The sequence below is a fragment of the Daucus carota genome, chromosome 3 (assembly GCF_001625215.2).
Source record: "Daucus carota subsp. sativus chromosome 3, DH1 v3.0, whole genome shotgun sequence".
NCBI classification, from domain to species: domain Eukaryota; kingdom Viridiplantae; phylum Streptophyta; class Magnoliopsida; order Apiales; family Apiaceae; genus Daucus; species Daucus carota.
Window position 1 is genome coordinate 5,748,556 of NC_030383.2, and position 16,509 is coordinate 5,765,064.

A 16,509-nucleotide genomic window follows, 5' to 3' on the forward strand; every position below is an offset into this window, starting at 1 on the left:
TACCACTGAAACAGACTGCTTAAATATTTAAAGCCAGAACACTTGTATTTTAGTGGCAATACACCACTACATCATTAGTCTAAACTTCTAACAAATTAAGGCAAAGCCTACACAAATATTCTCATTCCTGTGATACAAAAATTACAAATGAAGAGTTTACAGAGGAACAGATCCATAAAACACTACTTCAGCTGGGCCTGTCATGTATACATGATTGTCTTCTTCCCTCCATTCAATCTCCAGGGGACCTCCAGGCAAATCAACAGTGCAACACTGATTGACAATTACAAAACAAACCATGAGACAAACATGTCGTCTACTTCAATTTATATTAATGGTTGGGGAAGATGACTTCTATAAATTACGCATGAACAACATTTTTCATAGAGAACTGAAACCTCAAATACAATTTGAAGGATTTTGCAGGTTCATGGATACAGATGACTTGAATCCATATCACACAAAAATATTTTGAACATGAAAAAACTAAATAATAAAAAATTGCTTGGCAGAAAAAACAACAAAATGTAAACTTATAGAAAAAGACAGTGAATGAAGGAACAACTACTGAGCTTCTGTCAAACCCCAATAGTGCTTTATAAACTTAATTGCTGGACTATAAATCTTTTTGTAAATGACTACATGTACTACAGGAAAATCCACAGAGCTCTTTAGTACTCCCTCCGTCCCATAATTCTTGGCTTGTTTGACTTTTTATGGTCAAATTGACTGAACTTTGACTACAAATTACATGTAATTCTCTTGTAATTTTAAAAATATAAAATATGCATAATAAAGTACGTAAAGTATATTTTTTAATGATATTATTTTTATGATTGTTCTTAATCATATTATATATGTAATTTATGGTCAAAGTTTGGTCAATTTGACCATCAAAAGTCAAACATGCCAAAAATTATGGGACAGAGGGAGTATTATGTTTAGATAGCATTCTTACCCTCTCAGTACGTCCTTCCAGAACTGCTGCAACAACCACTGCACATGCACCAGTTCCGCAAGCAAGTGTTGCTCCTAGATATAAACATGTCAAGTTTATTTCGTAAAGATGAAGACTGTAAGCATCAAAAACCTCCGCAGAGAAAACAACTCTTTCAGTAGCTTAAATTGTGATATTCCAGAAAAAAATACATGCACACATGTCGTTTGCAATTACAAACATAACCCTAGTCAGACCTCTGTTCGTAGAATTACAACATCTTTGTAAGTTAATATTTACAGTATTTCCCTTCAAACTTTGAGCATAGAACTATCAGTTTTTTAATGTATTTAATCAAGTGTACAGAGCACACTTAAAAGTGCACGGAAGCTTGCCCATGAGCACCGATTGAAATTAAGGAAAGTCCAACCAAAAAATTTCCTCATTTTTTTTTTTTTTTGGCTAAATAAAATTTCCTCATTTCTGTTGACAGCCAAATCATGCATTACAGCATTAGGCAATTTGCCTCTAAAGCCTTGGCCTTCTTCCTAATATAGCCCTTTTTCTACATTGTTCTGCAGGCTTAATATACATGCTCAAGACACAATTATGCTCTCCACTCTCCAGCATAAAAAGACATGGTAGAAACTGAAATCCGATATCCACAAAAAGTATATATATAACACGCCCTGCATGACTAATCGAGCGAAATAGGGTCATGGAATTAGAGCTTCGAAACCAAAACTTCTAGCTACACACACCTCGATCGAATGTTGACTATCAAGTTAACAAGAATTTATGAGAAATTAAATATGAGATGGATAACAAAATTGGGATTCATGGATGTTAGAGGACCAGAAGTGGGTGAGTGTAGTCGTGAAACAGTCAGGGGTGATTGCATATAATTCATGTTCTAAATTGAGCACAAGTCATATGAGCACTGAATGCATGTTCAAATTTTCACCTGCACCACGCTCCCAAACACGCATCTTTACATGTGATCGAGAATATACTTGCACGAATTCTGCAAGATTAGTTTAAGAAGACCACAGTTAACTTATAACAGATAAAGATAACAACAAGAGATAGAGGTCATGCAAATTATGGTATTCGTCTTGGGTAAATCTGAATTTCATATCCAAATTTTATGATTAAAACAAAATCTATTTTTTTGGACAAATAACTAAAGAAGGGACTAACACTGACCTGTGTTGATGCGGGCAGGAAACATTTGGTGATGTTCAAATTTAGGACCTATATCTGCGAGATTTAATTCATCGACCAGCAAATTCTGTTTCGAGATTTACAGAAGATGATCAAAAACTCAGTAGTTTAGATACCGAGTCAGATGCCAAAAATGCAACTTTGATACACACAAGCGCACGCACACACATACGCACACATCATCTACTTTCTTAAATATGCATACAAATCTGGTTTTCTTTTTCTTCTATGATCTCAAAAAAAATTAAAAAAATTGGGTGTTTCCACCAATAATGGAAATTGAGATAACGATTAAAAAAACATGACAAATACTTAAAATGTTAATAGGTTATCATTAACACAATTTAGCATAGGACGATATCAGCTATCTTTTATTGTAACACCATCATTATATATTTCCTTCAATACTGCCAAATGGAATGATTGTGTCCCATTCTCAAGGTCCCCTTGGATAATTAATCAGATGTAAAATTTTTTTACAGTGCAGTAACTTATAACTTATAATATAGGTACTTTGGTCAGATGTAGTGCCATTAAATCATAAAACACTAAACTGGAGAATACCTGGCTTCCTTCATTAGAAAATGTAACACAATGAGGATTTCCCATGCTAACACATGTAACATTCCAGCTTACACCATCAACATCCAGTTGGGAGCTTACAACAGGTTGATTATTTGTTGTGGGTAATTTTGTGGGAACATCTGAAGCATTTAGTATTGGCACACCCATATCAACTTTAACCTGAAACAATAATGAGCAAAGATCAAAGACACTGTCACTTTCAAGTCTGAAGAAATCTAAAAGCAATCATCTACATACAATGAACAAAGTAAATAGCGAGTAATGACTAATGCGTGAATAGAAACACGCAAGATTAGAAATGCAAGCGTGAACCACATATTTATCTGACTGAAAGGTTTACTGCTCCCTAGACGTGAAGACATTACACAGCTTTCTGATAATTGTTACTTTCAAATTCCTCGCACATTATGGGGACCTCTAGACTCTAGTAAATATTCATATATACCCAACAAAATACTAGAGCAAAAAAAGCTCGGAACCCAATGTTAAATGCAACTCAATTAACTCATTAGAATATAAAACTTTAACCAGCTAAGATACCTTGCCATCCTCTTGAATTTCAGGAACAATTAGGCCAGCACCCGTATGTACATTAAAACTGCGAATTATGTAAAACAAATGTAAATCACTTCTGCAATAGCACAAAATGATGAAGCATAATTACCAATTGATTCCCCCCCCCCCCCCCCCCCCCCTCTCTGGTACTGTATTTTATCTCATCACAAAAATAAGACTGGCAGCAAATCAATAGAAGTCCATCTTTCACACAATAATATATAGGCATTGAACTAGGTGCTTAGTTTTTGTCAACATAAAAAAATGAAGTTGTACAAAGAAGAAAAGGCCAAGAAAGAGAATATATTATTGGTTTGGTTTGGTGGATTCCAGGGAGAGCTACAACTTCAGCCTATGTTGTGAAACACTATAATATGTTAACTTTGGATAAATAACTTCAGCACATGTTTTCGTTTGTAGTTTGGAAGTTTTAAGAGTGCATGGCACTATGGTTAACTCAATTATACTTCATCATCCTTTAACGATCGACAATTAAACGAGTAATACATGGACACTAGTATGGTGACAATATGTGGACAGAATTTGGAAGTAGCTGATTACTGATAAGAGATGAGCAATTACAACACTCAATATTGCAGACGGGGGTAGCTCTACCTTCTGATAAAATTCTATATGTTATCCATAGGGGTGGAAGAGTAGTTATAATGTTAATCAAATGCTATATGAAACACTAGTTTTTAAGATAAGCTTTCGAAACATTACTGAAGAACACATATAAGAAACCTACCTTTGTTTTCCTTGCAAATTTTCAAGATCAGCAATGAATTTGGCGAAGCATCGAACTCCATTACCACACATCTGCAAAACCGGATGAGGGAACTCAAAGACTAAACAGATGAAAAGGTTTAGGATAGTCACTTAATCAGAACTAGCGGACAAGAAGAAAACTATTTAGTAAAACAATTTTCTGTGATTACCCCCGCAACAATCTCTCAGCTCATAATATTTAAGTAGACAGTGTGTGCTAAAATTATACTACTCCCTCCGTCCCGTTGGATTGTTAACATCACTTTTTGGCACGCTTTTTAAGACCTCTATAAAATATAGTTGCATGAGGTTTTTTTTATAAAAAAAATTCTGAATAAAAGTTTGATGTTTAAACTTTTATTCAGAAAAAAAATAAATAAAAAAAACATTATAGAACTATACTTTATAAGAGCCTCAAAATGCGTGCAAACAATGAACGTTAACAACCCGGTGGGACGGAGGGAGTACTAAATAAAATATACAATAAAACCAACAGAAGTCCAGTGTGATAAATAGATGATTCCCGATTATTTAATCAAAAAAGAGTGAATACCTCGGGTTCACTACCATCAGAATTATAAATCCTCATGGTATAATCAGTGTCATTAAATCCCGGCAACACAAAAATGACTCCATCAGCTCCAATTCCGAAATTCCGATCACACAGCTTAGCCGCTTGTTCTGGACTTATCTTCGGCTCCACACAATCTCTATTATCAACCTAATTCAATCAAATCAAATCATAATTTACCACAATCAAACGAGAAAATCACGAAAATATCGGAAAGTAACTTACGAGGATGAAGTCATTGCCGAGGCCATGATATTTGACGAAGTGAAGAGAACCAGATTCTCTACGATCGAGAAATGAGAGCTGAGAGATCGTCTCGGGAGGTGATTGAATACTGCTGCTCATCGAGATGCGGAAGCTGGGGTTTGGATTGGTGGGAGTGGTGTGGATTAGTCGGAGAGAGTTGAATTTGAAGGCGAATGTAGGTGAAGAAGGAGATAGTGAGGAGAGAGAAGTGTTGCGGCGAGCTGAGTAAGCTAGTTGGGCGGAGACTGTGGCGGCGGCGGTGGCCATACCTGGCGGCGTTTCTGTTTGTGTGTTTCTTTTTGGCAAGCGGACAATAGGCGGCAGGGCTATCAGTTCTATCAGGCTGCAACTAGAATCTTGCTGCTTATATCAAATTAATTAAATATATTAACAGACAGTAAAGTAGATTATAAAGTAATATACTATTCCAATGCATTCCAAAATTTCCTATTCATACAAATTTTAGTATAACAAAAAATAAAAAAATTGACACTCATTTTTAAAATTAAAAAAATCATATATATATGATAATTCGAGAATAGGTGTATTCTTAAAATTACGTATCTAAATAATATTTTTTATTTTCTGCTGGAAAATTTATTACTTTTATCAAGAAAATGATTAAAAAAAAACTATACTTTTCATCGATACTAACTTTGTTACTTTAAAAAATTTAAATAGCGATATTTTTATTTCCTTTTACTTATTATACATTGTTCAAATATATAAAAACGGGAATAAAAAATAAAAAGCTACGTTAAAAAGATAAGGCAATTATACGTTTAATTTTTGAATGACAATGGAAGAGGGTCAAATACAAATTCTCCTGCTACTATTTACAGAGATGTGAAGTCAACTCATGAAAGCTAGACGACTGAGTACCCTGGATTCTATTTTACACATCTTTAAACTGCAAAATAATGTTGTTAATCTGTCTCATCATAGCCCTTTTGCAACCCCGAAAGCTCATTATCATTCTCGAGCCGCAGCTCTTGGACAGCAAAATGTTGAACAATCAAACGAGTTTTTTGATGCCCACCAGGTGCTCGATGAAGGGCACGACTGGAATGTTGTTTCAGCAACCACTCTACTTGGCCAATATTCTCGCTACAATCGACACAAGGAGGTGATTTATCTCTATATAAGAATGCTGCAGCTAGATGTTAGACCCAATGAGTTCACATTTGGTACTGTTATACCGTCGTCTATGATTTTGAAAGATTTGAGTTTGGGGAAGCAGCTTCATGGGCATGTGACTAAGGCTGGTCTTGCGTCGAATGTGTTTGTGGGTAGTGCAATGCTGAGTCTTTATGCAAAGTTGAGCAGCATTGAGGAAGCTCATAGGGTGTTTGGTGATACTTGTGACCCTAATGTGGTTTCGTACACAACTTTGATGCGTGGGTACATTGAGAAAAATAGGTTTGAGGACGCGCGTAGTATTTTTAGGGCAATGCCTGAGAGAAATGCGGTGTCCTGGAATGCTATGATTAGCGGGTATAGCCAAAAGGGGTGTAATGAAGAGGCGGTTAATCTTTTTATTGAGATGATGAGGGAAGATTTGGCGCCTGATAGGTGTACGTTTCCGTGTGCTATTGTTGCAGCTGCTAATATAGCTGCAATTGGAATGGGAAGAAGTTTTCATGCTTGTGCTATTAAGTATATTGGTGAGCTCGATTTGTTTGTTGCCAATTCACTGATTAGCTTTTATGCGAAATGTGGATGCATGGATGATAGTTTATTGGTTTTCAACGAGCTCTTGGAAAAGAATGTTGTTTCTTGGAATGCTTTGATATGTGGTTTTGCACAAAACGGAAGAGGGAAGGAAGCTATGCAAATATACGATAAGATGCAATCATCGGGTCTCAAACCGAATAGGGTCACACTTCTTGGTATCTTATCGGCTTGTAACCATGCCGGACTCGTCAATGAGGGTTATTTTTACTTCAAGCAAGCAAGACTTAGAGACCCTGACATGCTAACGCCGGAACATTATTCTTGTATGGTTGATTTGCTTTCTCGTTCAGGACGTTTTGAGGAAGCAGAGAAGTTCATTCGTGATTTGCCTTTCAATCCTGGACTTGGGTTCTGGAAAGCATTGCTAGGAGGCTGCCACATCCACTCAAATATGCAATTGGGGGAGTTTGCAGCCCAAAAGATAATGGCCTTGGATCCTGAAGACGTGTCATCATATGTATTGCTGTCAAATTCGCATTCGGCTGCTGAAAGGTGGGAAAACGTGTCAATGGTGAGACACAAGATGGCTGAAAAAGGTCTGCAGAGGGTTCCAGGGTGCAGTTGGATTGAAATCAGAAGTAACATCCATGTGTTTGTTACTAGGGATGAGAAACATGAACAGAATGATGAGATTTATATGCTCTTATGGATCTTTCTAAAACATGCAACAGACTCCCAGAATTTGCCTTTTCTGTCTATATATTGACCCAGTATCAAAAGAGATGACTATATAGTCTTCATTGGCTGGATACAAATACCTGATGCCATCTTGAATATCACAAATCTGACTACGTGCCATGGTCAGTCTAGGTTCTGAAATGACTTGAAACCTCCGGAATAAAATCTGGATTTGCCTGGAGTACTTATATACAAACTTAGCGAAGTGGCAAAACCAAACTGGACAAGCAACTGAATGCAGCTTGCAATGTTCCAGGAGATAATGGTGCAACATTAGTTCTTCAGTAACTATCAAACATTCATTAATCCGTCATCGTGTAGTATATTTTTCATCAGTATCCTGCTAGGAGAAGGCATTCTCAACATCACTGATGTGCCAGCAATATTATCAAAAGATCATATCTTTATGTTTTGAAGGATCAAAAGATCATGTCACTATATCCGTGGTGGGTGAAAATAAAGATTTTCACTATTGACTTTATTTTACGTCCTTAATGTTTTTGATTCATACAGCTTGTGTATCTTTCATCAGAGTGTGAGAGCTCCCCAAGAGGAAACGGGCGTTGCGTGCATTTCACAGGGAGTCCCACCTACCGGGTGTTGCGCTCGGTTAGTTCAATTTACATAGTGTTTGGCTTTGGAACTAGTCGGCATGTTTTTAAAATAAAAAATCACCTAGTATATCTTTCATCGGTATCATGCCAGGATAATGGGTGAAAATGCACAGTTTCACTGATGGACTTATTTTACGTCTTTGTTATTTTCAAATTTGTTACGACCGTGGATTCATCGTCCAACAAACCGAGCAGGAAGTTCATCAATCATCATGTATGAAATTGTACAGCATTGACAAGTTTGCAAAATAACTAATCAACTTTTGCTATTGAAAGCATGTCTTTATGTAATTATCAGTCTCCTTCAAGCAACTGGGTAACACAGTTCTTTCTCCTTTCTAATTTTTTGCTGATAACAATTATAGTAAGTGGCTTATATAGTTCTCTTGTACTGTATCTTAGAAAAATTAAGTTAAAAGGGCCAATTGTAAGGAAATCAACTTAGATATAAAAATTATCAAGAAGTGATTGGATCACATGATCTCGATAACTTAAAAGACTAGGCCACCATTGAAATTTAGCGAAAAAGAGAAATCATCATTGTTAATCATGGGAGAGGGACACACTCCTTTCAAATTGTATAAAAAAAGACCAACACCCAATGTACTATTACCTAAACCAGGCAAAACCCAACAATGAGTTAGTTACAAGTCGGGCGATGCGAAGAAGATATATCACAGAAGATGAAAAAAGATGTTTCTTCTCAACTTGGCTTATCAACGTAGAAGTTGTTCAGCCTTGAGGATTCTAGTGGAGTACATTATTCCAACACATCTTGTCTACCCAAATAACTTTTAAGCTGAATACATAAATTTTACGATCGATCGACGATGTCTTCAAATGGTTTGCATCAAAAATAAAACAAATGCCTCGAAATTAATTTCGAGGCATTTCAGAGAATGGACTAGTTCAATAATTGGCATATATATACTCCAAAGCGGTGACCTATTTTATATCCAATACCTCTCTTTATTATTATATTTTTAGTGATATTAAGTGTTCGTAAACCAGTTGAACTGAACCGAGTAGTATATTTGATAATAGCTCTGTTCTTCGCCGTTGAATTAATCATGTCACGATAGTTGCATTCTCCAAATTTCATGTGAGCTGGTGGAAACAGAACTAGATCTTAAATTTCTCATACCAATTAGTTCAACGTCACGATATCAAGGACCATCATTCTGTAAACCAAGAAGGGAATTTGGATCCAAAATCTCTGTTTTCCGACAAATGATAATTACATTTACATATACACACACCATTACGTTGTTTTTGACGAGATTTAAATATTTCAAGTAGTATACTTTCCTTGTAGAGTTGCTTTTTTACGAGATTTAAATATTTCAAGTAGTATACTTTCCTTGTAGAGTTGCTTAGGACAAACCCAACAGTGATCCAAAGATCCAAATTTGGGGTAGATTACCCCAAATTCTCTTCCAGCAGTGATCCAAAAAGTGATCCAAATTTGGATCATCACTGTTCACTGATCCAAATTTGGATCACCTACTTTATTATAAAATAATGATTTTTTTATTTTCATCTTTTGTTTATCAGACTTAAAATTAATTTGTGGTTATTAATATTTAATTCATAATAGTTTATAATTAATAAAATTAATGCTTTAGTAAAAACTTAGAATAATAGGAAAGCAAATTTCATTGAAATTAAAAAAATTTACATGCATAAAATATTGTCCGAGATAAACATAGAACATATTATTTTTGTTTCCTCCGAGATTATCAAAATATTGTCCGTAGCCATTCATATTATTTTGAGATCCTTGAACTTCATCTTCATTTCCTTGATTTTGAGATGCTTTGATCGATGTTAAAAGAATAATTAATTAAATTAATTAAATATAATATAAGTAGTTAATAATGATTAAAAATTAAATTTAAGATTATTTAGTTTAATATAAAATTTATGTAATATAATATACAAAAAAATATTTGGATCAGAATTTGGATCACACCGCTAGAGTTGTTCAGAAATTTGGATCAAAATTTGGATCAGTTGATGATCCAAATTTGGATTTTTGGATCACAAACTGCTGGAGATGGCCTTAATAGCGTAAAACATCCCTCTTTCCGATGAATTTCATATGATAAATAAAACATCGTACTTTTTTTCTTCAGTAATACTCTCTGTATCCCTAATTTTCTTTTACGGTTTTCCTTTTTATGTCTCCTTATTTTCTTTACACTTTAAAATTTTTGAAAATAATAAATTCTTACTATATAATAATTATTATCATCCATTTTTCTATGTCTAGCTGTCAATTAATATCAATGAATCTCTTTGTCTTATTTCTATTCTACTTTCCACGTTATTTTACTCCATATTTTTTAAGGGTGTCGGTCCCTGACAGTCGACTGTCAAGGCCGGCATATCATCTGTCAGCCGTTGGATAAATATTCAGCATTCAGGATTATAACAAAAATTTAATACATCCAACGCTTTTTACGACGGGACGGGTTCATTTTACCCGTCCATCGATTAAAAAGCGCTAGACGACATGCATCTAGCACTTATTAAGCGTCAGACGGATAAAAAAACTTATGTTGGAATCTGGGCCGCTGAATATTCATCCAACAGTCAAAAAAATGATGCCGGCTAAACATTTCTTGACAGTCGAGTGTCGGGACCGACACCCATTTTTAAGTTCCGCGTACCGTTCAAATGAGAAAATTCAGGTATAGGAGTACAACGGGAGAGTATTGCACCGGCTCTTGTTATCTAGACTTCTCTACATAATGTATTAATAATGCTAGGACTTGGGAAGTAAATAGGTTATTTAAAATAGGGTCAGGTACGGTGTTTAATGTACTTAAAACTTTAAGGGCCAATAGTTAGTGGTGGCCTTGCTGAACGACAAATGAAAGGAAAAGAAAAAGATAGTCCAGCAAATACCAACCGAGCAGTACTACAATTTATGCCCCGAACTGAATAAAGTCTATACAAACTTAACGGCTCATGTCTCTGTTCTCTTTTCGCAAAAAACAAGAGATCGATGCATCACTTTCTAACTAGACTCTGAATGAGGAACTCTTACCCCAATTCCTAAGTTAGAATCTTCGATCTCCGAGTTCATTCTCAACTAGAGGATGTCAAGTACACATGCTATTACATTCTAGGTATGTTTACGGAAACCTGATCTTTGACATTTGTATGAGCGCAGTGGCGGAACCATGATTAAGAGTTAGGGGGCTGAAATACTTCGTCATCCATACTTGCATAAATAGCATTCTCAATATATATCATCATACTATCATTCAGTTATGCATCTCCCATCCTATTACGTTGATAAGTGTTGATTTTTTTCATAGCAGAAAAAACTTTGTTAATAGTAGCAATTACAACGGAGAAAACAAAAGCTAACTAATCAGAAGATAAACTAAGGGATAAATAGTGTGTATGTGTTTCTTAACAATCATGACAGAAAGATTTCCTAATACTTTGAAATCTAGATTAAATCTTTATCCGCTCTCACATCATAGATAAAATTGTCTAACTAATTTGACAACAACTCCAGGTCTAGTAAAGAGAAATCTTTTGGATAAAATTGTGTAGGACAAAACAGTTTTGAGTTATTCAAACTTGAAAATTAATTCCTAGGATCGAAAGAGCTAATACAAAGTAGTAGCTCTATGTTTCCTTCTATAAAACGGTTATCCATCTCTTGGGAAATAAGATCAATAACCTTTTAAATAAAAAGGTTAGTAAACCAGTTTTATAGCGGTGAAGATCTTCTAAAAATGTCTCACATTCTTCCTCTCTTAATAGTTGCAATTTAATTTTCATACTTCGAACCATTGTCATAGTATTCTGAGTTCTTTGTTGGAAAATTTATGATAATTAATTAGTAATTGCCAAGATAGAGAGCGTATGTAGGGATTATTGTTGGAGATATTGTGTAATTTTACCTCATAAATAGTTAAGAGTTGATTGTTTATATTATTTTTAAAGAAAAGTTGAGGAGTTTGTTGGAGTTGCTCTGAGTGTATCTGTTAATTAGACTCTCTTTAGACTAAGTGCTTTCTCTTCTTCTTTTTTTTTTAAATAATAAATCCCTCTCTATGACATTTGTAATTCAGCGGAGGCTAAAAAAAATTATATTGACATCACTAATTCAGCGGGGGCTGAAAAAAAATATACACTGTTTTTTCGAGGTTAGGGGGCTCTAGCATCCCCTAGCCCCCCTCTGGTTCCGCCACCGTATGCGCGGAGTGTTTATATAATTATATTAATTTTGAATCATTGGATCGAACAAGCAGAATTATAACAAATTTTTATATATTTAACAATTTTTTTTGATTGGACATTAAAATGGATATTCACTTCTCTTCTTTTTCCCATTCTTTCCCTCTCCTACTTACAAGTTGAATATAATATTATAATAATAACAGAGACTAGGGAATGTTGTTGGAGTTTCATTCAATATATAAAATGTAATAATCCCATAAAAATTATATATTTTATTATATATTTAAAGAAGATGTTAAACTCTGCTGTAGATTCTCGTAGCTTTACAAAGTCTATCAAACCTAGCTTACAAATTCTATCCAACCAAATTACAAAATTTATTAAACCACTCGAAACTCACCTAATATATATCTAAATTAACATATTAATATAAATATCATAATATATAAAATGGCATGTATAAACTATATGATAATATACAAGCCAAATTATTGATATACTATATACATATTCCCTTCTTTTATAAATACACCCATCCATCAAACTCTACTCATAACACTGTTGCCTTCCTCAACCTTCTACTCTACTGCCCCCTCCTCTCTCTCACATAAACTCCTTAATCTCTCTATCTCTCCTTCCCACTCTCTCCTTTTCTTTGATTGGCTTAGGTGTGGTAGGAAAGAAAATTTTGGATTTGATAGTGCACGGATAGAAAGATCATGTCAGACTCTTCATCAGCTGCTTCTTATATCCATATGGTAAATTTCGAACATTTTTATTGGGTATGCGTGTGTATAAATTGATGGTAAATAAGCTTTGGTGTCACAAATATATGCAGGTCCAACACATGATAGAAGAATGCATGTTATTCAAGATGAGCAAGGAAGAATGTATGGAAGCCCTTTCTAAACATGCAAATATCTTGCCCATCGTTACTTCCACAGGTACCACATACTTACAAGTATCTTAATTTATATGCACACATGATAACTTAGACATTTTAAGAATTCCGACTACTTAATATCAGATCTCGGGAAAGAGTATAAGTAACATATTGTGGTGTATATATTAATAGTGTGGAAGGAGCTGGAGAAGGAAAACAAGGAGTTCTTTGAGGATTATTACACCAAAAGAGCTGAGGAAAAGCAGCGGAATGTTAGTAGTGAGTTGGATATGCTGAGGAAAAGAATGGAGAAGATGGTGTTGGATTTCAACACCAAATAATCATATCCGCTATGGATTTTATTTTAGACAAAGATGGCCATGGCTGCCTTTTTTTCCTTTTTTTTTTCTTTTTTATTGTATTGAAATAAAATTAGGAGGGGTGGAAATAATGTGGGTAGTGTTGAATGGAGATGGGAGTTCTGTAATAGTACCAGGTATTGAGAAGTGTGATGGCAAACAATGGGTTGCTCTCAACACGTGTTGGACACGTGGGGGTCTGCGACTGTGCCGTCTTTATTAGTGTCCTCGTCTAGTTTGTGTTCGTTGGTCCACCAAAATGCATTTTATAGTTGCCTTTCATCAGATGATAGTATTATTTTTACAGTTATTTCCTGATAGTTGTATCGGTTTTTACTAGAGTAAATTGTTAATCATTGGCTGAAACTGTTAATTATTATCTGGAAAAATCAAAGTAATTCATGGATTTAGAAAATGGACAGCATCACCAAGTATGTATTATGTGGATCAATTTTGGTTATTTCGAAGTCAACTAATAAATTATCAGGTTTTTTTAGAATTTCGAATCAATTAGTAATTGATCGATCCGTATGGGAAAACTTCAACCAAATTTGCATTTTGCAGATTATATTGGACTAGGTTTATCGGCAAGTCGATTTTGCATGTCCTCAATAACCCTATAATACGGCCCAAAGAGTTGGTTTAGCTGATTGATTAAAGAGGGGATTTATATCATCGTGATCATAGGTTCGACTCTCGAGTGTTCGACTCCGAAAAAAAAAAAATTGTGATTATGCCTCTTGGATCAGAGCCTGACGCTTAAGTAATTTACTTGGTTCACGTAGTTTGCACGCAACGAGCTTACTCGGTACGCATCTAAAAAATAGTGACTACGGATTTCTACATTAAAAGAAAAAAGAGGAAAATAACATTATAACACTTGCTTCGATTTATATGCCATAATTTATTAGAATAAATCTATTAATGTTTAAAATCAAAATTTAAGTTACTAGAAATAAGTGAGTATTTCCAACTATGATTCAATAATGTCTTAGAAAATTATGACATTCAACAAATAACGACACCGTTATATTTATCCTAAATCATTTATATTAACAAAATAATAAATTTCTTTAATTTCAATTCATCTCTTTATTTTTATCTCTTTCCTTTTTCTAATAATAGTTTAAATATATTATTATTTTAATAACAGGTATAATTACAAGATATGTTCGAGTTCGTGTGTGCTAAATCACTAATACATCACTTTTCAGTATATTTATAAATTATTTGTTAATACATTGTTAGATTTTGTTCAAGAATTCCATGACATATTAACAGGACCGACCCTGGGTAAGGTGATTAAGGCGGTCGTCTAGGGCATCACTGTCCCAAGAGCACCAAAAAATCTTTACATATGTAGTATATACTAATAAATTTATGCATTTATATATTTATTTGTGTTTGAATTTACTGTGTTAATCTTAAAACAGTGTTTTTAATTATGTCATTGTATATTGATTTGAATGTACTCCCTCTGTCCCATTTTAACTGATGTTTGACTTTTTAACACGTATATTGAGGTGTAAAAAAACAATATCTACACTCAATAAAAAATTTCAATTCTTATCTCAAATAAAAGTTTAGACTCTAAACTTTTATTTGATATAAATTTTATAAAAAATAATCATGTTTAGATGTAATTTTTTTAACATCTTAAAATACGTGTAAAAAAGTCAAAAGCAGTTAAAATGGGACGGAGGGAGTATGTAAAATTTTTCTTTAGAATCTTGAAAAATAGGGGCATAATTTTCAATTTTTGTTTAAAGTACTCGAATCTTTAGGACCGGTCCTGCATATTGACATGGAATAAGTAGTTTCAAATTACTACCCAAGAACATATAAAAAAAAGGAGTTTGTTTAAAAACGAACATTATGTTGCCCATCTTATGTAACCGGCAAATGGATGCCAACGGCTCAGTAGAAAGTAGAAATAATGTTGGTATTATTGAATGGAGATGGGAAGCAGGAGCTCTGTGGACTGTGAGTACCGGTATTGAGAAGTGTAATGCCTGTGGCAGCAAACAATGTGTTGCTCTCAACACGTGTTTGACACGTGGTGAACTGCCCCTATGCCGTCTTCATGTTTGGCACGTGTTGGCTCTTCGATGGTCCATAAATAATGGAGCTCAGTTTTAAATACACTTAAAGCAAAATCCAATGCAAAATGTAAAATAGTTATAACTATTGTTATAATTTAGCACTAAAAAGTATTTTTTATTGTTAAAATAGAACTTCAACTCCAATGCTAGATGCATTTTGCATCCAAATAATTTCAAATTTAAGTAACTTTAGTCACTCTCTCCTACATTTCATTTAAAGTTCACCACTATACATATCAGTTGTATTTAGTTGATGATGTGGCATGGATGCATAAATGCATCATTGGTTTCAAATTTAGAACCAAGAATACATATATGCATATTTGCATCCAAATATAGAACCCCATTGGAGTTGAGATTTTTAGCATTTAGTTTCAAATTATAGATATGGCACCACTTATAACATCGCATTGGACTTGCTCCTACAGTAACTTCTTAATAGTTTTATCAATTACACAATGTAATTTATGTTGTATAATGGTAATATTATACTCTGAAATAGCATTGACCAATATTAATTAATTTGATATATAATGGGTGTAATGGTGAAAAGTATTGGGGTTGTTTAGTTTTTATATTTTTAAATTTTGTTATTTTAGATAAGTTTTGAAATGTTAAAATTTTACGAGATCTAATACAAAAATGTATTCGCCATAGTAGAAAAATATTGAGCGTATGGAGTATCTCAGAAACGAGCCATAGTTGTTACCGTACAAATAAGAACTCCTTTTTATATAGAAATTAAAATTTTACTCGCTAGAATATATTAAATTACTTGAAATCACTGTACAAAACTATTGAGCAAAGTAAACAATCTTGAGAGAACAGCAATAGCCCAATTTATTTAGCAAAAAATTTAAAATTTAGCAAAAAAAAAAAAAAAAAGCAATAGCCCAATTTTCAATTCGCACATGTGATATTATGATATAACATTTTGGACGAATGGTTACCAACTCAAAGCCCATGTCACCATTGCGAAGAAACCCAAACCCAAAATATAACGAAGCCCGTATCACCCTTCTACAAAAACCCAAACTTAATCAGCTTACC

General features: G+C 34.1%; 3 protein-coding genes across 3 annotated transcripts; 2 read left to right on the top strand and 1 right to left on the bottom strand.

Annotated features, from left to right (window-relative positions):
• On the bottom strand, positions 1-5,261 carry LOC108210796 (diaminopimelate epimerase, chloroplastic). Its single transcript, XM_017382209.2, has 9 exons — positions 4,866-5,261; positions 4,623-4,790; positions 4,050-4,120; positions 3,287-3,344; positions 2,726-2,905; positions 2,144-2,228; positions 1,902-1,961; positions 959-1,032; positions 1-273 (listed from the first exon to the last, which is right to left on the bottom strand). Exons 1-9 carry the CDS (start codon positions 5,151-5,153, stop codon positions 157-159), a joined length of 1,101 nt encoding a protein of 366 aa, XP_017237698.1. The 5' UTR covers positions 5,154-5,261; the 3' UTR covers positions 1-156.
• A 406-nt stretch (positions 5,262-5,667) lies between these two features.
• LOC108211577 (pentatricopeptide repeat-containing protein At5g42450, mitochondrial) lies at positions 5,668-7,991 on the top strand. Its single transcript, XM_017383215.2, has 2 exons — positions 5,668-7,744; positions 7,831-7,991. Exon 1 carries the CDS (start codon positions 5,746-5,748, stop codon positions 7,324-7,326), a length of 1,581 nt encoding a protein of 526 aa, XP_017238704.1. The 5' UTR covers positions 5,668-5,745; the 3' UTR covers positions 7,327-7,744; positions 7,831-7,991.
• A 4,676-nt stretch (positions 7,992-12,667) lies between these two features.
• LOC108213728 (uncharacterized) lies at positions 12,668-13,639 on the top strand. Its single transcript, XM_017385519.2, has 3 exons — positions 12,668-12,873; positions 12,954-13,059; positions 13,191-13,639. Exons 1-3 carry the CDS (start codon positions 12,835-12,837, stop codon positions 13,337-13,339), a joined length of 294 nt encoding a protein of 97 aa, XP_017241008.1. The 5' UTR covers positions 12,668-12,834; the 3' UTR covers positions 13,340-13,639.
• The last annotated feature ends 2,870 nt before the right edge of the window (positions 13,640-16,509 follow it).

Bases quoted from the DNA above. Each gene is read 5' to 3' on its own strand.
- LOC108213728 (XM_017385519.2), top strand. From the start codon at position 12,835: ATGTCAGACTCTTCATCAGCTGCTTCTTATATCCATATG. The intron at 12,874-12,953 runs GTAAATTTCGAA...AAATATATGCAG, and splicing joins CTGCTTCTTATATCCATATG to GTCCAACACATGATAGAAGA. The intron at 13,060-13,190 runs GTACCACATACT...ATATATTAATAG, and splicing joins GCCCATCGTTACTTCCACAG to TGTGGAAGGAGCTGGAGAAG.
- LOC108211577 (XM_017383215.2), top strand. From the start codon at position 5,746: ATGAAAGCTAGACGACTGAGTACCCTGGATTCTATTTTACACATCTTT.
- LOC108210796 (XM_017382209.2), bottom strand. From the start codon at position 5,153: ATGGCCACCGCCGCCGCCACAGTCTCCGCCCAACTAGCTTACTCAGCT. The intron at 2,906-3,286 runs GTATCTTAGCTG...TTATTGTTTCAG, and splicing joins AAATTCAAGAGGATGGCAAG to GTTAAAGTTGATATGGGTGT. The intron at 2,229-2,725 runs GTATTCTCCAGT...ATCTCGAAACAG, and splicing joins TTTCTAATGAAGGAAGCCAG to AATTTGCTGGTCGATGAATT.